Consider the following 21596-nt stretch of genomic DNA (forward strand, 5'->3'; position numbering starts at 1 on the left):
AGGAAAATGAATTTGAGCCTAGACCTATCTAAACTATCAATCGAGCATGAGAGCAAAATAATGATTCTGTCGTATATGCAAGGATTCAATTTACCTCCCTCCAACACAGTGAGAACCAAGAGGTCCCAAGATATATCAGAACTATACACACACACACTCTCTTCTCTCTCTGCTAATGAACTTGGAACTTTATCTACACAAAGCAAAGCAAGTTTCTAGGAAAGGGGGTACCCTCACATATCCTTTGTATCTTTATAGAGCTCAAAGAGGACAGAGATGGACTGTAGAACCCAGTTAGCTTCTTATTATTCACAATAGTGTTTCCTATACTGTCAGACAGAAACAGTCCTGCTTCAAGGTATGATACAGAGACTCAGTAAACTCAAGATGAAAGAAAGCTTTACATTACTCCTGGTCCACAAGATTACCCTATTTTTACAGATGGACACACCTAAAACCAGAAAGCAGTAAAAGGTCTTTTGCCTTTTACTTAGATATGCTGGACATTTTTAATACTAATAACCTCTTTGTACAACTGGGCAAGGTAGAACCATATCCCTATTTTATAGAAGAAACTGACAGAAAATTTAATGACACGACCAAGGTCCCAGAGCTAATATGTAATGTTTACACATTTTAATATTCTTGAATGTTTAATAGAATTTTACAAGTATTAAAAAACATTATTCACGCATTAAGGAATTCATAATCTTCTACACAACACTTGACAAAGTTCTTGAAAATGATACATATTTTGGTATTTGTAGTGAGATCATTTTAACTTCAGTAAGAGAAGAATTAATAAATAAGCTGCAAGAAATCAGATAATATGTATTAAGCAATGTTTTTTTAAGACACTGAAACTGATAAACTAAGAAATGTTACATCTGTGGCCACTTGTAATAGGCTTTCCCTAACATAAACAGTTACCTCATACTGGCTCTCTAGTTACTGAATTTATTCCAAAAGGTAACAAGAAGCTCAATTAAAAATCAGTTACGTGGGGACACCTGGGTGGCTCAGTTGACAAGCCACTGCCTTCGCTCAGGTCATGATCCCAGGGTCCTGGCATCCAGTCCCGCATCGGGCTTCTTGCTCTGTGGGGATCCTACCTCTCTCGCTGCCTCTGTCTACCACTCTGCCTGCTTGTGTGTGCTCTCTCTCTCTCTCTCTCTTTGACAAATAAATAAATAAAATCTTAAAAAAAAAATCAGTTACGTGTTTAATGTGATATAACTATTGTGAACACATGCTTACTTAATGTACAGGGCATTTGAAGTATTTAAGTAACAAAGTACAAGTTTCTTAGAAGCCCAAGAATTGTCTACTTTACATTTGCATATTTAATATTGCCTCTTTACATCTTTAGATTTAACGTAAGTATGATCAGTAACCTACTATCTTTGAATAAATAAATACAAAATTCGCTCTTAAGTATTACTGATTATTTGCCACACATGCTTCAAAATGACAAAATGATAGTAAACATAGGAGTTTACAAGCTAATGAAGAAAAGTTACCTCTCTTTCTCAAGTTCTTCTAAATAACCGGTATTTTCTCTGCTTCCGTTTACAAACCCTCTTCTTGGAAACGAACCCATAGGAACAGGACTGCACTCTCCTGAACGACTAGATACAGATCCTTCACGGCTCCCATAAGAACGGAGGGACATTTTTGACCGTAGTTTCACTCCAGGGAAATTACTGCCATCTAAGTTAAGTTCTAAATGAAAGAGAGACAAGTTTTTATATAACAGTTGCTTTATGTGGTTTAAAATATTGCTAAGGCAATTATATTGTCTTAAAAATAAAATATTAGATTCACATTTTAGTCTTCTAAATTTGAACTCATTTTATAATTTAATATACATTATATATATTACATAAAGCCTGTGGAAGTACTAAATTATGGCACCTATAGAGCAGCAAATTTATATAGGGAACAGAGAATCCTTATCACAAATGCTAAGGCTGTGAGATTTTCACTGACTCCTGGTTCCAGGTAGAATTGCAATAAATACAAATATCCAATCATTTAAAAAAAAAATGTTCACTGCAACTTGAATTTCTAACAGAGGAAGACACAAATACACATGATTGAACAAACAATTATTTAGGAAGAGAATAACTAAACTTTCCCTCCAATGTAGCTTGAGTCAGGGGGAAAAGGAGTATGTTAAAGGAAAATCAGACAAAATATCTTTCCTTAGATTCCTGCTAAAAAACAATATATTTGAAGACTCAAAGATAATTTCTCAGTCTAGTTCCAACTATAATAATCAAGCACTTTCCCTGTTTTTTCAGTATTTGAATTTTTAAGCAATAAAGTGAGAAAGTTATTTTTTCAAAATTATACCAAAAATTGCGTATAATCAGCTTATGTAACTGAAAAGATAAATTCTACCTTGGATGGAACCGAGAAGGACACTATTCCTTCAAGAAAGGCAAGAGGCCCAGTGTACGACATACAGCTTCCTAAAGGCCTATTTAGTGACTGGCAGAATAGCAATGAGCTTTAAAAAGAGCTGAAAATGATCAAACAAGGAATTTAAAGTAGTTGATTTAAAGCCAGTTAAATGTTTAACTGAAGGAATGACAAGTAAATACAGATTTTACATATCTGTATTTTAACAACTAAATCCTAATAGATAAGGCTGTTATACCAAGAAAACTGAAAGTAACATTCAAATCAAGAGAACCTGTATTTGGATATACACACCTAAAGCTGACAACTGGAGCTTAAAAACTATTTTTAAACACCTTTTAAAAATCTACCTTTGAGACGCTCTAATAAATCAATCTGTCCAGAGGAAGCCATAGCTTCATCTTCAATACTTCCTTGTAGTTGTTTAAGTACTTCCTGCAAAAAAGAACACAATATATTACCATGACAAAATTCTACATAATTATTCTAGATAGAATGAGTCTAAGTTTCTTGATATTTAAGTGTGCTGGGGAAAAAAGTTTCAGATCAATCTGAAAATATATCTGAATCTGTAAAGCACTTTATATATATTATCTATTATTAATTATGAGTAATGAATTATATCCCAACAACAGTGATATTTTGTGATAATGGAGATTATGGGGAGTTTCCATAAGATACATTATCCCTAACTTTTTAAAACATACAACAAGGTGGGCGCCTGGGTGGCTCAGTAGGTTAAAGCCTCTGCCGTCGGCTCAGGTCATGATCCCAGGGTCCTGGGATCGAGCCCCACATCGGGCTCTCTGCTCTGCAGGGAGCCTGCTTCCTCCTCTCTCTCTCTCTCTGCCTACTTGTGATCTCTGTCTGTCAAATAAATAAAAAAAATCTTAAAAAAAAAAAAAACATACAACAAGGTGAATTATTCTCATTTTTCATATGGGTCAATCAAGACTCAAAGCCCTATAGAAGCTGTAAAAGCTAGATATGTGTTTAGAATCCATGTCTCTGAAGCTTGCACCACCATGACCATGAAAAAAAACCAAATTAACAATTATAATGTGCTGTTTTATTTAACACCCTAATACATATTCAAGCTTTTATATACGATATGTAAGTATATACTATTAGCATACTGATTTATATTCAGCAGATATTGAAATAACTATGCTCACAGCCTCCTGACTTCTGATGCCATTATTTCCTTTCCCATCTAAATCCTTCTCTAGAAACTGTCATTTTCTAACAGTTTTTTTGCATGTTCCTTAATAATAATTTATGTTATAGCCTTCATATTCTGGGGCATTCCATTCAAATTTCCAGCAAAGTCCTTATTGGCCAATTAGGTTTCCAAATGCAAAACAACATTCTTGAACATTTATGACCTGTAACTATGGGCAGTATTCTCCAAAATGAAAAATGACCATAAACAGATTGAAAAGGAAATCTGTCAAAAAGTGAGTGAATGCAGCAAAGATAACTTTACTGGTTTATCTTGACGGTGATGTGATCGGCATTAAAAAAAAAAAAAAGAATGTTGGGGCGCCTGGGTGGCTCAGTGGGTTGAGCCTTTGCCTTTGGCTCAGGTCATGATCTCAGGGTCCTGGGATCAAGCCCCGCATCGGACTCTCTGCTCAGCGGGGAGCCTGCTTCCCCCTCTCTCTCTGCCTGCCTCTGTCTACTTGTGGTCTCTCTCTCTGTGTCAAATAAATAAATAAAATCTTAAAAAAAAAAAAAAAAAAAAGATGTCTTGGGGCGCCTGGGTGGCTCAGTGGGCTGGGCCTCTGCCTTTGGCTTGGGTCGTGATCCCCGGGTCCTGGGATCGTGAGCCCTGCATCAGGCTCTCTGCTCAGCAGGGAGCCTGCTTCCCCCTCCTCCCCGCCTCCCTCTCTGCCTACTTGTGATCTCTGTCTGTCAAATAAATAGATAAAAATCTTAACAACAACAACAACAACAACAACGACGAAAAGAATGCCTATGTTAGCCTGTGGTCTTAAGATCTGACCTTCAAATAACAGACCGTGTTGGGGGTTGAAAGGCTTCGATAAATAGATACAGGAACATGGAACTGACTGATACTCATATTCAGATTATTATGGCTGAAATGTATCACATCTGTGGGACATGAAACAAATTTATACAGGATGCCATCTTTGAATGAATGTGGAGTACTCTGCAACATCTACTACAAACTTCAAGGACACCAGTGCTTCAGTAAAGTTCGAGAACTATCATTCTAAGCTATCTGTGTTTTTCAGGATCCCAATTCTCCTTCCATCCATCCGTCCACTGTTACTACTTATAGTCCTTCAATGATCATTTAATCTTATCCCTATTTCTCTATAATTATACTCCCCAGCCTTGCAATTCAACAACTACCCTTCCACGGATAACTTCAAATTATATGTCTCTAATCTTAACCTCACTTGCAAACTTCAGATTCACTTTCCCAATTTCACTGATACATGCTTTACATCTGGATGATATGCATTTCCTATGTAAATGTCCAGAACTATCGTTTTGTGCCATTACAATATGTTCTTTGCCTTGTATCTTGTCAGTTAAATACAAATAAGCCTTTTCTTCCCCAGACATGCAAATCCTTAGCACGAACTCCTTCCTATCACCAATCAGTTTTCAAATTCTGTATTCAACCTCTAGTGTTTCTCTTAGAATCATCTCGTTTCTATTCTTACTGCCACCATACTGGTTATTAATCTTCCAAACTACTAAAATAATCTTATTGTATGTTTCTACCTTTCACTGGACTTCTGTGTTCAGAGTAAGACTTTATTTTACTTTATTTATTTTTATTATTATTTTTACAGTAAGGCTTTTAAACCATAGCTCTGATCAAGTCTCCATACAAGATTCTTCTCCAAAGCCTACAAGGGTGGGGTTGAAATTTCAGTATGGATCAGAATCACCTGAAGTGCTAGTTACAATACAGACTGTTCATTCACTAAGTGTGGGATGGAGACTGAAAAACTTCATATTCAACAAATTTCCTAATGACACTGATGCTGAAAACAATCATCAAAATGTTAACAGTAGTATTCTAAGAAGGTGGGGTTACAAGAAATTTTGTTTTGTTTTGTTTTATAATTTTTCAACAACGGGTATTACAAAAAGTACTGTTTTTAGAAAAGGTACAAAGATGTATAAGTTCAAAAACAACAAAAGGAAATCCTTAGCATATCCATGACATATACCTAATTTTTCAAAACTTAAAAATAAAAAAAAAATAACATCAAAACCAGATTAAAAGGCCATGTAAACTTGGACATCCAACAATAAAAATCAATTAAACTTATAGCATTGGCCATACAATGGAATACTATGCAGCTGTAATATTACCAAATATTTAATGCTATGAAAAGATTATGACAATATATTAAATTTCTAAATCCCATCAAATGCATGCCTGCACAGAATGGGCAGAGAGAAAAATATGTACATTGTCACAGGTTACCTCTGATTTAAAAAGAATTAAAAAAAAATAATTTTTAACGGGTGACTTGGTATCTTTTTATTTGTCCCTATTTCCCAATTTTTAAAAATATTAAATATGCACAACTTAGTAATAAGGGTTTTAAAAAAAAGTTTTTATACATATTGTTAGAAATCTATTGATAAAAGTTGTAACCATAATGGTAAATAAAATTATTGAAATTTAAGGTTTAAAAAAATTTTTTAAGACTTTCAGTTAGTTTGGCATGTTTGTGAATTTCATATAAATGGAAAAACATAACATATAGTCTTTTGTATCCCACGTTTTTTGCTCACCAAATATGAGATACATTCATGCTACTGTATGTTATCAGTTAATTGTTTTTAATGCTGTGTAGTAGTCCACTGTATGAATACGCCTCAACTGATTTATCCTTTATCCACTTGATGGGCATTTTGGTTGTCAGATGTTAGAGGCCATTATGAAGAATGCTACTATGTACATTCTTGCAAATATTTTTTAGTAAACATATGTATTCACTTCTCTTGAGTACATATCTGGGAGTTCGAATGCTAAGTCAAGGATTTAACTCTAAAAGAAAACTGCCTGTTTTCCAATAGGACTGTACTATTTTATACTCCTACCAGCAATGTATGAGCATCCTGATGTTCCACAGCTGACATCATCAGTCTTTTAAATTTTAGTGATTTGAGTAAAGAGAAATATCATTTGTACTTCCCTGATGTTGAAGGATGTAGAATCCCTTTTATGTGTTTACTGGCCATTTGTCTCCCTTTTTGAATTGTCTTTATAAGGTTTTGGCCATATTTTAAAAACTGGACCTTCTCTGGTTATTGGTTTACAAAAATTCTTTACATATTCTGTATTGAGATCTTTGCTGGATATATGTATTGTAAATATTTTCTTCCAGTCTATGACTTGCTTTTTTATTTTCATAATGAAGTCCTTTGAAAAGATTTTAATTTAAATTTAGTTTTTAATTTGACGAAGCCCATTTTATATCTTTTTTCTTTTATGTTTAGTCCTTTATGTGTCCTAAGAAATCTTGCCTACCCCAAGGTCACAAAGATGTTATCTTGTATCTTCTTTTAAAAGCATTACAAAAGATCTGGGTTTTAATGTATCAATTTTTCTTTTATGTTTAGTGCTTTGTCATTCTGTTTAAGAAATTTTTGCCTACTCTTAAAAACATGAAGCTGTTCCCTGTTTCCTTCTGGAAGCCACTATTTTGTCTTTCACACTTATGTCTATAATCCATCTTGAATTAATTTTTGCATATATTATGGGGTAGGGCTCTGAGCTCCTTTTTTTCTTTTTCTTTATGCAAATATTTAACTGCCCCTGTACCATTTACTGAAAAGACTACCCTTTCCCCACCGAAATGCAGGGATGCCTTGGTCATAAATCAACTAACCACCTAGGTGCAGCTTTTCTCCACTCTATTTCTGCTAGTTGACTAGTCCAATCTATTATCACAGCCGCTCTCTCTTTAAATATTACTTTTGCTCCATTTTCTTTCCCTGTCCCTTCTGACACTTCAGATTTGCCCTATCTATTTGCCTGTGCCCCCGATAACTCTTACATACTGTTTGTAAATAATATTTATTTTAGAGCCAGAGAGAGAAAGCACGCATGTGCACACCCACCCACCCCACACAAGCGGTGGGGAGGGGCAAAGGGAGAGGGAGAATCTCAAGCAGACTTCCCACTGAGTGCAAGGCTCCATCTCATCACCCTGAGATCATTACTGAGCCAAAAAATCAAAAGTCAGACCCTTAACTAAGCTACTCAGGCACCCCATCCTGTTTTCATTCCCATTTTTTATCTTTCTGTGCTTCAGTTTGGATGTTTTCTATAGACTGTTTTTACATGTTCACTAATTTTTATCTTGTCACTAGTTTATTAATTCTGTGTTTACGAGTCCATCTAATAGGTTATTAGTAAAACTATTCATCAGTTTTAGACTATTATAGGCTATAATTCCTTGCCTACCTTTTCTGGATTTTCATCCATTTTATTCATATCTTTTCTTTTTTCAAGACATTTATAATAACTACATTAAAATTTTTGCTAATTCAAATATCTGGATTACCCTTGGATTTGCTTCTATTATTTGTTTTCTTAATGATCACTCATTTTCCTGTTTCTTGCATTTCTTGAAAATTTCAGCTGTATGCCAATCATTATATATACAGAACAAGACAGATTTAAAGACATATTTTCCTTTAGAGTTTGCCCTTTCCACCACTGGGGTCTTATGTCCTCCAACCAATCAGGAACTAAAAATGGGCTGCAGGTGTAGTGTAAGCAAAATTCACATTTGATTTGACCTGCCAAGTTCCATGAATGTGTCTCTCCTCTAAATTTAGACTGAAAATAATACAGGTTTCTGTCTCCTCAGCCCTTAACCTACTACCCTATACATCCCTCAAATCTGGTATTTACCTTGAAAGGAAAAACAGGCCTCTTCCCTCTGGTCCATGTCTCTCAAGCACTGCAAGACTATAGAATGTTTTCACTTGGCCTTATTCTCAGGTGGTGCCTGACTCCTTAGACCTTAAAAGTTCTGTCCCGTGGAGGTAGAGGGCTTGGGTCTTTAACGTCCTGCTCCACAAAGTTAAAAATTTGGCAAATATCTTGAGGAGACCTCTTGTGTGAAAGTAATGGGTCTTTCCCATGGCAGGACTTTGCCTTGTAACATTTAGCTTTCCCAGTTCTGTCGCTAGCATCCTTCACAAGACTCAACCAATGTTCCATGGAAAAACTAGCCATGCATTTGGAGTTTCTCTAAATGTCAATACTTCACATCTGGCCACATGTTTGTCAACCCGCATGTTTGAAACCTGCAATGGTTTCCTTCCTCCAGTGGAGTCCTGCCTGTGCCAGCAATGAACAGCCCCCTGTGCTCAGAATTAATAAATACCCCTGGGGAAGACAATCACCCGCAGTGTCAGTTATTCTAGAAAGGGCTCTTTCCTCTTATGAATTTTAGTTAATACAGTCCTTGATGACTCCACAGTTCTGTTCTCCAAGGTCTTTTAAAGTATGATTTTTGTATTTTATCTAGTGTTTTTTAGTTCTTGCAGTAGGAAAGATTGCCTGGGGCTGAGTATTGCATACAATCTAAAAGAAGTAGTTCTTAATTTCAAAGAGTTTTTAAAAAGAAAAATGCAACACAACTGCAAAGTAATTCCAAATAAAATATTTTTAAAAATACTTAGAGAAACAGCAGCTTTTAACGTTAATATGTAATTTTAAAGGAGAGAATATTCACTTGTATTTATACAACCTGGAAGTTTGGATTTTAAAAATTATTTATATTATATAACTACACATTGTTTTTTAAAATATTTTAAGAGTCTAGAAACATTAAAGGATTATTTATTAGAGATGAAATGTTCTGTGGAGATATCAGTGAAAAGAAAATATCAGTGAGCAGCTGTCTCATTTCAAGGAGGCTGCTACTTGATCCACTTCTGTTTTTGTCATTACATCAGTTACAGATTCTTTTCATTACCAAATACATTTGATAATTAAATCTTTGAATTAAATTATGAAATGTGTCAATCTGAGTTTTTATTTCTATTTTCTTCTTACACTCTGAAAAGAAGATATTCTACATGTATATGATTTTGCAGTTATGGAACAATTTATAAAACTTCATTGTCAAAAATACAACAAAAACATAAGTGGTTCATTAATAATTTATCTACAGATAATTTTTTTTAATACCACAATCTTTCAGCTTAAATGATTAACATCTATACATGACCATATTTATTTGTTGCTATGCTCAGCATTTTAAAGTAAATCAAGTTGAGTTCTAGCCCCCGAACTGAAAGTACAGTATGTAATTCCTTTTAGATTTAGGTACAGTTTCTGCATTTATCTAATTCCGGGTCATTTAACTTCCATTAAATCTCTATTTTATTTTACTACAGTTTTACCACAGCAAATGTCAAATATAAACATAAGTATAGAGAACATTATAGCAATCTTCCACGTATCCTCACATCCCACCATAGTAATGATCGACTCATGATCTTGTTTCATCTATATTCATACCCACTTCCTCTATTCTCTTCCCTGACTCAAATTCATTTGGGAATAAATCTCAGACATCGTATTACTTCATCCATAAAGAATTCAGATATATATTTAAACAGGAATTCTTTCTAACCACAACTGCAATGCCGTCACTACACCTAAAAAAATAACATTTCCTGTATGTTTTCAAATACATAGCCAGGGTACATATTTCCCTAATTAGTTGTACACATATTTCCCTGTCACACACACAAAATATTTTATAGTTTATTTTTATCAATGCCTTGTAATCAACAGCAAAACAGTATTCTTTTTTGCCACTAGATGGTACTACTGCATAAATTTCAGAAATCCTTAAATCACCCAGTTGAAGGGGACCCTCCTTGCCCTTCTTTGGGGTAAACAGGTTAATGAGCAGGAAATAGGATTTAAGATTATATAATGTATTCCAAAGAATAATAAGTGATTTTTCATAAATAACCACTGGTTTGGATTAACTTTAATCCAACGTGGGAACTGCCAATGTTTCCAAGTATCTTTTCCAAATCAATAGTCTAAGCTGTTCCCGCTTTTGAACAGCTTAAATCCTCTTAAGGAGAGATACACAAAAAATTTCATTATAAGGTGTAACTACTATGAAACCGTATGTCCAATCCCAAAGAAATAAGTGGATGGCTTTTCAAGGATGTCTGCAGAAGCACTTGCGGAGTAATTATCAATTCATGGTTGAATTCAGACATATCTTAAGTGCCAATATTCATGATGTACAATATGATACACCACATGGATAAGTGGTCAACCTGATATTCCACTGTAGAAATTTTAGGGTCTGACTTGTATTTTTACTCCAAGACATTCCTATTCAGCATGGAGATGGGTCTAAGGTAGGTTAAAATGTCTCCCAAAAATAAATTTTGCATTTGCGCAAGTAGTTAAGCAAAAATTAAAAAGGGATCTCAAAATCATGCACTATGAAACATCCAGATAGGCCCACCAAGAGGAATTCTTTGCAAAATATACCTCCCAAAGTAGATGAAAGAGTAGTCTTGTTGGGATTTACACATTTTGTATCTTTAAACTTTTAAAACCACATGCCATGTACAATAATTTTAGATATACTGTGCTGGTCAGTGTTAAAATAGCAAACTATTCTTTTTTAATATTAGATAACTGATTTGTCTGTTTTTAAGGTCACCCACAGTTGTGAGAAAACATGTTTGCTTAAAGTCTACCTTATTTCCGAAAGGACTGGAGATAGGTATTTCTTGGAGATCTGTCCTCACTGAGGACAGTTTTTAACCACAGAAATAGGCATTAGAGTAGAAAAGATTTATGGAAATATTTATGGAAAGATAGAATAGTACATATGAGTAAAAGACTGAACTGTTATGATATTGACAACAAAGAGTAAAAGGAGAGCAAAAATAGCTCAGTGATGTACAGAAGCTTGAAGAATAAGAGAGACCTCAAAATGCATAGAAAAAGAACAAGAAGAAAATAGCAACGAATAAGGAATAAAAGTAGTGAACAGACAGCAAAAACAGCATCAGGCACCCAGATGCTAAACAGCCAAGGGGCAGAACAACACAAAGCAGGATGACTTTTTAAGAGGTTAACAGTTTTGTCGATGATCTCCAAATCTATAAAGTTGTTAAGTTCAGTGAGAAGGGAATCTGCCTAATAACTGGAAATTAAAACAGCAAAAATTTTAACCTCAATTATTCTGAAATTAGAACGTATCTTCCCCACTGCAGACTGAATATTTTATAACTTTTCTTGGAAGTTATCACAACTTTTCAATGCTATTTGGCAAACTAATTTCAGGACAGAGCCACGGAAATCATCTAGGCTTGTGTGACGCTTATATTTTCCAAATAAGGCATCTTAAGTCCAGAAGCGTACCCAGAGGTGATACAGCTCGGCTTGTGGCAAAACAAGGAATATAACCAGGTACTGACTTTCAGTTCTGGACTACTCCCAGTAGGGTATTCTGTTTTTCTTGATCATTTATCACTGCTGCACTTAAGTGGAGACAAGATTTGGGAGAGTTGGGAGGAACACTGTATTTAATAACTGAGTTATATTCTAAGGTTGTGAAACTAGTTTCTATGAACTATGCAGAACACCCAGCCTCAGTATAGTGATACTAAAGTTGGTCTCTTATTTTTAAGCTTAAAAATAACTAAGAACAAATTAACTAGCCATTGGGTTTTTACAATTATTTTCTTTCTATGATTCACTGGATTAATTTAATACATTTTGTTCAAAATACACACGCTAACTTTGCAAGAAAGAGTTTACATACTGCTGCTTAATTTAAAATACACTTTTAAGTAAGCGAAGTATCTAACCCCAACTTTACAGGAGGGAATACTGAATAAAAATGATAAACTACAATTAAAAGTCACAGTCTTGATACCTTCATATTAGATGCCTCAGTTTCCAGTTTTGTAAGATGATTGGAATTATCTTCTAGCTCTTGTCGAAGATTTGAGTTCTCCATCTTCAGTGCCTCAACTTGCTTTAACAACTGATCATATGAAGCTGCAGCCATCCTTGGCTACCCTTGGACCTATAAGGTTAAAAAGGATTTTGAAATTCACTACTAAAAATATCGTGGCTGCTTGTTTACAAAGAAAGGGATAAAGAAACAAAACTCTGGAAACATTTAATAACAATATTGTTCAAGCAGCATTGTCCTTCTAAGAGGATGAAACACTAGAGTCTTAGCTGAAGACAAGGAGAACTAAAATAGAAGAGACCCTCAGTCATGCTTGACTACAATTTGCTTCTTCACGGGTGCATGAGATGTCTGTTAGGCTAGAATTTTTTTTCAAGTTTTTAAAGATACTTTAACTGGTCTTATAGGTAAAACTTATGTAACGAAATGTAATCATTGCTAAGAAGCTCATATTGGTAATATTACTTATGGATTTTGCTCAATAGTTACAAAATTTTAAAGCCAGAATGAATTAATGAGATTGGGTTATTACATTCTATCACTTTGCTAGAAGGCTAGTCTTAAATATCATCCATGGTAAAGTAGTTCTGAACTTCCAAGAAGGCCTCATTAAAAATGCAGCCTTTAACAAAATGGATACAAAGGAGAGCATTAACTTGAGACTTCAATCTTTTTGACAGGAAGATGATAAGAATTACTAATATAAAGTTCTATTACAGTTATTCAAAAAGATGAATAGGCCATGCTATAGCATATGTGGTCTTGGGACCCACTGTGCTCAGAACTGAGGCCAGAAGAGTCTTAAAGAAAATGGATGAGTTTAGAAGCAGAAATTATCAAAGAGATGTGAGGCAGAGTCTGGCAATTAATTACATCACTGTGAAAGAAGAGAGGAGAAAAGAAAGAGAAGATAGCCAGGTAGTAAGAGGTCCTTAGAATGAATTAGAGAATGCTAGTAGTTAGATTAAGACTAAACAATTTCAGAAGACCCAGATTCTCTTTTTAGTTTAATCCCAAACTCAATTTGGAATAAATACTAGAAAGCATTACAAAAGTTTTTTTATAAATAATATTTAAAGATCTTGACGTAAGAAAACGCTTCTGTAATAAAATCCACTACACAAAATAAGGCAGACAGGTCTAGCACTACTGGCTAGTCACAACAGTATAGGAGCTTAGCAACTGGAAGAACTTTTAACAAGGGAAAAATCAAAGGACTCAGGTCTAGCTACTTCTCCAATGAGTTAATGATAAATCTGATGCAACCCACTATCATCTGAGGAGGAAAGTGAGTCCTGGGAGGTGGGCAATCACTCACAAAAGTTTTTATGATTGAAAACAATGAGAACTAGATTTGTACTTAAACTAAATTAGGTCTTAAATTCAGGGTTGGTCATGGTTTACTTTCTCCCTTCATTTTAATTCATTTCACCGTTTGTAAAATGGTTATCTGCTACCTGCACAAATATAATTTACAGGGATACTGTTAGAACTAAGGAAGAAAAGGCAGGCTGAAAAGTGCTATGTAAATATAAATTATGTTATAAAAATACACATGTATCATATCTTCCTTAGTAAGACCTAATGTCAATCTATTGTTATAAGTTTCTGCCCTCTGACCAAGGCACAAGAGGTAAAGAAGTAATTCAGCTACTTGAGAAGGACAGAGACATCTCAAAAATGAAGGAGAAATTCATAGGTATGATCATTTATCCTCTTTAAGTCATCCCATTAACAAGCAGTTCTGAAAATACACAGCACATTATAAGCTATGTAACAGAAGTGGGGAATCTGACAGAATTTAATAATGAAAGTCCTGAAAAAAATTTTTTTTTTTTTTTTTAGATTTTATTTATTTACTTGACAGAGAGAGACACAGCGAGAGAGGGACACAGTAGGGGGAGTGGGAGGAGAAGCAGGCTTTCCGTTGAGCAGGGAGCCTGATGCAGGGCTCCATCCCAGGACGACTTGAGCCCAAGGCAGACGCTTAGGCTTGAAGACTAAGCCACCCAGGAGCCCCAAGCCCTGAAATTCTTTACTTCAAGTAAAATTTTAACAGGCAATTTTACACTAAAACAGTAAGACAATATAAAAGGTAATAACACAGAGAAATAGATATACGCAGGTATGTTAAGATATGTAGGTTATTACCTTACACAATCACAAATGGGCAAAATGAGCACAGATGAAGTACTCTTTATTGAGGGGGAAAAACCCAACCCTTCAAATTGACAAAACATTTGAACATTTTTTCTTTCCCCCCTCCAGAATCACAAGCATTAAGTCATTTCTGCTCTAGAAAGCATGGTATTTCATATTATTTGATGGGAAAATGAAGATGTTTCATGGAGTAATACTTCCTTGTATACTTTAAATGTGTTGCAACCACCCTTCCCTAATTCAAAACTGCTTTATGCAAAATTCGAGATATCATAAATTTACGTTAGCCTTTTATGCAATCATTTGAATTTCATGCAAGTCACTCAACATTAAAAAAATTAAAATTTAACTCATGAAATGGGGAAAACCTGAATCTTTCACTTCATTAGCACCATGCTCTAACCACCTGAGCTAACTGGCCAATCCTGAATCTTTCACTTTTTAATAAGAGTATGGAAACATCCCAATTTGTTTTTCTGTAGGGTCAAGGTGTCCACTAAAGAGACCCTCACCCCATAAGAGTAGGGCAGGGGAGAAGAAAGCAAAGGGACTCTTATTTAGACCTTTATTCAAATGTTCACTGAAAAGCAAATTCACAAGTATCCTAAGAAATTAATGCAAGTAGGAAAAAAGTTTTAGGCTGGCAAGAGAATATTCAGTTAGAATTAAATTTGGAGTAATCATTATTATCAATAATGTAAGAAGTTTAGGATCTTTTTTTTTTAATTAGCGGAACTGTTTTTATTGTTTTGTTTTGATGGATTAAGAAATATGTATTTGCTAGCACTTTTAGATGGCAATAAGAGGAAAATATCAACAGAAAGAGAAGCAAAAGAATCACAAGACTACTTTGTTCGACTGCACGCAAATAAACTTGAAACGTAAAAATTTTCTAGAAAATGTAATTTATCAAAACCCCAAAGATATAGAAAATCCAAAATTTCTAATAAAAATCACTATTAGAAAATTGACATCACTCAACATGCTAATAGATCTACACAGAAAAAAATAATGATTATGCCAAAGATGGTGAAAGATGTTCTGCAGAGTCACTGCCCACTCTTGATGAGAACACTGAATTTAAAAGGACTCTTCTTTAATATGATCCATATCAGCTGGAAATACATGTGGAAACAGTAGATCTTCTCCTAAGGTCAGGGGAAGTCCATTTTTACCACTATTATTCATTATACTAGTCAGCACAATTAAAGAATGAAGTTAGAAAGGAATACTATCGGCAGATGACATAATTATATACCTAAAATATCTGAAAGAATTAACTAAATATTACTATAATAAGGTAATTGAGTAATTTAGCAAAGTCCAAAATATACAGAAATCTTTCCTTTATATGCAAGGAGATAACAGAAGATGAAATGGAAGGACAGATCCTATTTATAATTTTTAGAAGTATAAAACATTTAGGCATAAACTGAACAAAAAGATTCCAAAACATCTATGAGGAAAACTATAAACATATCTTATTCGTGTACCTAAAGATTTAGTATCATGAAGATGTCATTTCCCCAAGTTAATTTATAAATCTTATGCGGTCCCAATAAATGTGATATGTAAGATTTGTTTCCATTTGTTTTTTGCAGCTAGACATTTGGAAAAATAAGCAAAAAAGGCAAAGTACGAAAAGAGAAGGAACAGACCTATCACTTACTAAAATACTATACAAAGCCTTTATAAATAAAACAGTACATAGTTAACTGCATTGTACCAATAAATTAATTTCTTAGTCCTGATACTTGCACTGTGGGTATGTAAGATGTTAACATTAGGGGAAGCCAGGAAGCTTAGTGAAGGATATAAAGAAACTTACTGTTCTATTTTTCTAACTCTTTTGTAAGTCCAAAGTTATTTCAAAATTACTAAAGTTTTTAAAACCTATGATATTGTCATATGAATAGATCAACCATGGGAACACACGCTTGCACACACACACACACAAATCCAGAAATAAATATATGTAAATTTAATCATAATGAAGGTAGCATTGCAAATACATATGAAAAGATGGACTTTAATTAACGACATTAGGGAAAAGGGCAGCCATAAGAAACAGGATAAAATTACATCTACTCCTCATACTACATATTAAGTTAAACTGCAAAAGGAAAAGAGAGTTAAATGTTTAAGAACACTACATGGCATTTAAATTATGAAAACAGTTTTGTTTTTTAAGATATTTAAATGGAATATACCCTCTCTTTCAAGGAGTTCTCTGAAGTGATGTCTGTTACTATGACAGGTTACTTGAAGCAACTGGGAAGGTTTTCACTTGGTATAAAAGCATAACAACTTTTGGGGTGCCTGCGTGGCTCAGTGGGTTAAGCCTCGCCTTCAGCTCAGGTCATGATCTCAAGGTCCTGGGATCGAGCACCTCATCGGGCTCTCTGCTCAACAGGGAGCCTGCTTCCCCCACCTCCTCTGCCTGCCTCTCTGCCTACTTGTGATCTCTTTCACTGTCAAATAAATAAGTAAAATCTTAAAAAAACAACAAAAAACCAAAAGCATAATAATTTTTAAATAAGTAGGATACAACCATGCATGCTGTGTAGGTCACTACATCTCATATGCTCCATCCTGTTATATTAAAATAAAAGAACTATATAAGGATAAAAAATGTCGTTGAAAAGATATACAAAAATATGGTCACTAACTCTAGAAATAAAAGTTTTGAGGTCTGTTGAGAAGCAGCCTTCCTTTTTTACTGATTACTCTTTAGTAGTTTGAAGATCAAAGCAAAAAGGTGGTTCTTTGAAAAGGCTAAATATGATTACACAGAGAGAAGAGACCAAAGAACTTGAACAAAATGTGGGGGGTGGGAGGCTGATTTAAAAAGAAATAGAAAATCTTAATAATTCTATAACTGTTGAAAAATTAGAACATAGTTAAATATTTTCTCCCTTCTCCCAACACACAAAAACACATACATTTAAGAAACAAATCATTCCGACCTTAAAAAACTTTCCCTAGAATTAAATAGGAAATTATTAGAATAGAATTAAATAGAATAGAATCAAATAGGAAATACTCCCTAATGCATTCAATGAGGCCAATGTAACCAAGATGTGAAAGCTAAAGGTACTGTGAAAATAATTAAGGGCTACTATTACCATGAATGTTGCCATAAAAATCATGAACAAAGTATCAGGAAACAGCATATATTAGTATACAGTAAAAAACTACAGTAGAAACAGGCTGAGTTTATTCTATAAATGCAAGGATAGTTTAACATTAGATCATTTATGTGTCATTCACTACATTAAAATACTAAAGAAAAGGGGTGCCTGGGTGGCTCAGCTGGTTAAGTGTCCACCTTCGGCTCAGGTCATGATGCTGGGGTCCTGGGATGGAGGCCTGTCTTGGGCTCCCTGCTTAGCAGGGAGTAAGCTTCTCCTTCTTCTTCTGCCCCTCCCCCTGCTTTGCGCTTGTTCACGTGCACACACTCTATAATAAATAAATAAAATCTTTAAAAAAACACGAAAGAAGAAAAATCACATGATCATCTCAATAGACAATGAAAAAACATTTGACAAAAGTCATTAGCTATTCAAGATAAAAATTATATTAAATTGCGAACAAGGAAACTGCCAAAAAGGTACAGTAAACATTTTTTGTTTATGTTTAGTGAAATGTTAGAGACATTCTTTTTACTTTTCTTTTTATTTTTTTTTTTTAAGATTTTATTTATTCTTGAGAGAGAAAGAGTAAGAGTGAGAGCACACGTGGCGGGGAGGGGCAGAGGGAAAAGTGGGCTCCCCACTGAGCAGGGAGCCAGATGGTGAACTCCATCCCAGGACCTTGGGAACATGACCTGACCAGAAGGCAGACATTTCACCAACTGAGCCACCCAGGCATTTAAGACATTCTTTTTACAATCAAGAACAAGTTAAGGATGTCTACTAGTAAACACTTTTATTCAACACAATCCTGGAAATTCTAATCAGCAGAGTAAATTATTATAAAGAATAATGACTAGAAAGGCAGAAACAAAGTAGAAAAATCTTTCTTTCTTTTTTTTTTTTTTAAGATTTTATTTATTTGACCCAGCAAGAGACACAAGCAGGGGGATGTGGCGGAGGGAGAGGGAGAGAAGCAGTGTGCTCAAAATGGGACATGATCCCAGGATTATGGGATCATGACCTGAGCTGATGGCAGATGCTTAACTGACTGAGCCACCAAAGCACCCCTGAAAAATCTTAAACATAAAAATTTAACAAGTTTGTCAGTTTAAAAAATCAATATACCAAAAAAAATTTTAATTCCAAGCAGAGCCCTCACCTATTTTTAAATCTTTTCTATTTAGCAACCAATGCAGGTTCTTATCCTGAATTCTACTTCTTTTCCTATTCTCTACTAAGACCCAATAAGTCATGATGTTCAGTTTCTTATCTGCTATATTCTTTGCCTACTCCTTCTTTCTTCCTTACATTCTGTAGATGGCTACTTAATTTGGTTAGGCTCCATCCAAGGCCATCCCAAGTGAGGTGAAGCTCCTAGATGGCCACCAAAATTATGTGAAACAGAAGCTGGTTAACATTTTCTGCAAAGGTCAGGTAATAAAAAGGGCTTTTTGGCCCCAATGATTTCTGTCACAAATACCTTTTTGCTTCTAACACAAAAGCAGCCACAGATAATACATAAATAAATGGGCATGACCAGGAGCACCTGGGTGGCTCAGTTGGTTTGGTGTCCAACTCATAATTTTGGTTCAGGTCATGACCTTGGGGTCCTGGGAATCAAGACTGGCATTGGGCTCTGTGCTCAGTAGGGAGTCTGCTTGAGATTCTCTCTCCCTCTCCCTCTGCCCCTCTCCTTACTCAAGTACATGCTCTCTCATTCTCTCAATAAGTAAATAAAATCTTTAAAAAAAATGCGCATGACCACGTTCCAACAAAACTTAGTTTACAAAAACAATGATGGTTTGCTGATCCCTGGCCCAGAGCATGAATTCCCAATTCTGGCTTTTAAACACCCCAAGGTAAGACAATTTCAAAGGCTGTTAAAAATTTTCAAGATTAGTATTTCACTTTTAAAGAACAGGACGTAACCTGCTATGCTGACAGAACAGAGAACTAGGAAGTCTTAGGTCTTTGACTAATTTTCAGCAATCATTTTTAATTTCCATGATTTCTTCATCTTTCAGAAACCTGCTGCAAATCTCTATTTGGCTCCCTCTCACTCTATAACATTATAAGTATATATATTTAAAATTTTTTTTTACCACCAGTTAAACGGGTCTCAAGAGAAAGAGGTGATAAATACAAGTGGTTAGTATACTAGCTGGCATCAGAAATTAGATTTTTACATTAAGATTTTTAATTCATATAGAATTTCTATTTTTATATATGGTATGACTATAGTACTTTAACTTTATTGTCTCTCATATGGATAACCAATTACACCAGCACTATTTATTAAACAAAACATTTATTTTCCATTGCACAAAAATGTATTCTTTTTTTTTTTTTTTGAAGATTTTATTTGTTTATGAGAGAGAGAGAGAGAGAAAGAGAAACAGGCTCCCTGTGGAGCACAGGGCCTGATGTGGGACTCGATCCCAGGACCCTGGGATCATGACCTGAGCCAAAGGCAAACGCTTAACCGCCTGAGCCACCCAGGCACCCCAGAAATGTATTCTTATCATATGCTATATTCTCATGTATACTTAAAACAGTCACTGTATACATTTAATATTAATTTGAGACAGATTACATTTCTATGATACTAAATCTTAGCTGTGCCATAAATAATTCAGGTCCTTCAATCAAATTTTCTAGCTTTTTTCAAGAGAAGGTTCTATGTCTTTTCTTATCAAATTTATTCCTGGGTTTTTAAAATTGTGAATAAACACCACCATTCCATGCCAGATATTGCTAAGTACAGATAAAAGCTGCTGATTTTATTTAATACATATTCCTTATGTACCCACCTTTTCAAATTATCCCATGAATTCTAATAGTTTTTCTTGTGGATTTTCTGGGTATAATCATGTAATTTATAATTAAATTATATTTTGTCTTTTCTTTCCCAGTATTTATACCTCATTTCTTTTTCTTAATTGTTTGCTGGACACTTCAAAAATAATATTGAGTAGTGATCTTATCCCTGATTTTAATAGGAATGGTTTAGTGTTTCACCATTTTATAGTGTTACTCAAGATTTCTGTAAATATTTTTTAGGTATTTTCCTTTTTGTTTTGTTTTGGTTTTTTAAGATAGATTTATTTATTTATTTATTTATTTATTTATTTATTTGACAGAGAGAAATCACAAGGAGGCAGAAAGGCAGGCGGGTGGGGGGCGGTGGCTGTGAAAAGCAGGCTCCCTGAGGAGCAGAGAGCCTGATGCAGGACTTGATCCCAGGACCCTGAGATCACAAACAGAGCCGAAGGCAGAGGCCCAACCCACTGAGCCACCCAGGTGCCCAAAGTTGTGTTTTTTTTTTTTTGAAGATTTTATTTACTTATTTGAGAGAAAGACTGAGAGAGAGAGAGAGAGCGCGCGCGCGCGCATGAGCAGGGGGAGGAGCAGAGGACAGGAGGAAACAGACTCCCCACCGAGCAGGGAGCTGAACTCTGGGATCACACCCAAGCTGAAGGCAGAGGCTTAACTATCTGAGCCATTCAAGGGCCCCTTCTTTAAGTTTTTATTAGGAGTAGTTTCTAAATGCTTTTATAACACCTTTTGATATAACATAGAATTATGCATTTTTTCTTTTAATTTGTTGCTGTCAATTATAAGATTTTCTCATTTTGACCCATCCTCCTCCATTCTTGCAATAAACCATACTTGTTCACGTTTTATGATTTTACTAGTTTGTTCATTTTTCACACTTTACATAGAAGTATTTTTCTCTTTATTTCTTGATAATTTATAATTTCAATAGATTTCCTCTTTGGTCTGGGGGTACATGGAAGATCCTTCTTAATTATTAAGTATATAAGATGACTTTTGAGTCATTTTTTTAATTGTTACTAATTCCTTATTTATTAGACTGATTGGCAACTGCTGCCTACAA

At 34.8% G+C, this 21596-nt stretch overlaps 1 protein-coding gene across 9 annotated transcripts in view; it reads right to left on the reverse strand.

Moving 5' to 3' along the window:
• Positions 1–21596, reverse strand: part of APC (APC regulator of WNT signaling pathway) — a 135560-nt gene that overhangs the window by 70564 nt on the left and 43400 nt on the right. For 5 of the 9 annotated variants that reach the window (XM_032844903.1, XM_032844898.1, XM_032844882.1 and 2 more), the window contains exons 2-3: positions 2775–2859; positions 1521–1722 (exon numbers count right to left, since the gene is read on the reverse strand). In XM_032844903.1, the coding sequence (XP_032700794.1) occupies positions 1521–1722; positions 2775–2859 (287 nt within the window). Of the gene's footprint in view, positions 1–1520; positions 1723–2774; positions 2860–12362; positions 12516–21596 lie in introns of all 9 variants that reach the window. The other 4 variants (XM_032844913.1, XM_032844892.1, XM_032844868.1 and 1 more) reach the window with 1 other exon arrangement.

The sequence above is a fragment of the Lontra canadensis genome, unplaced genomic scaffold (genome assembly GCF_010015895.1).
Source record: "Lontra canadensis isolate GAN:19392208 unplaced genomic scaffold, GSC_riverotter_1.0 scaffold4, whole genome shotgun sequence".
NCBI lineage: Eukaryota > Metazoa > Chordata > Mammalia > Carnivora > Mustelidae > Lontra > Lontra canadensis.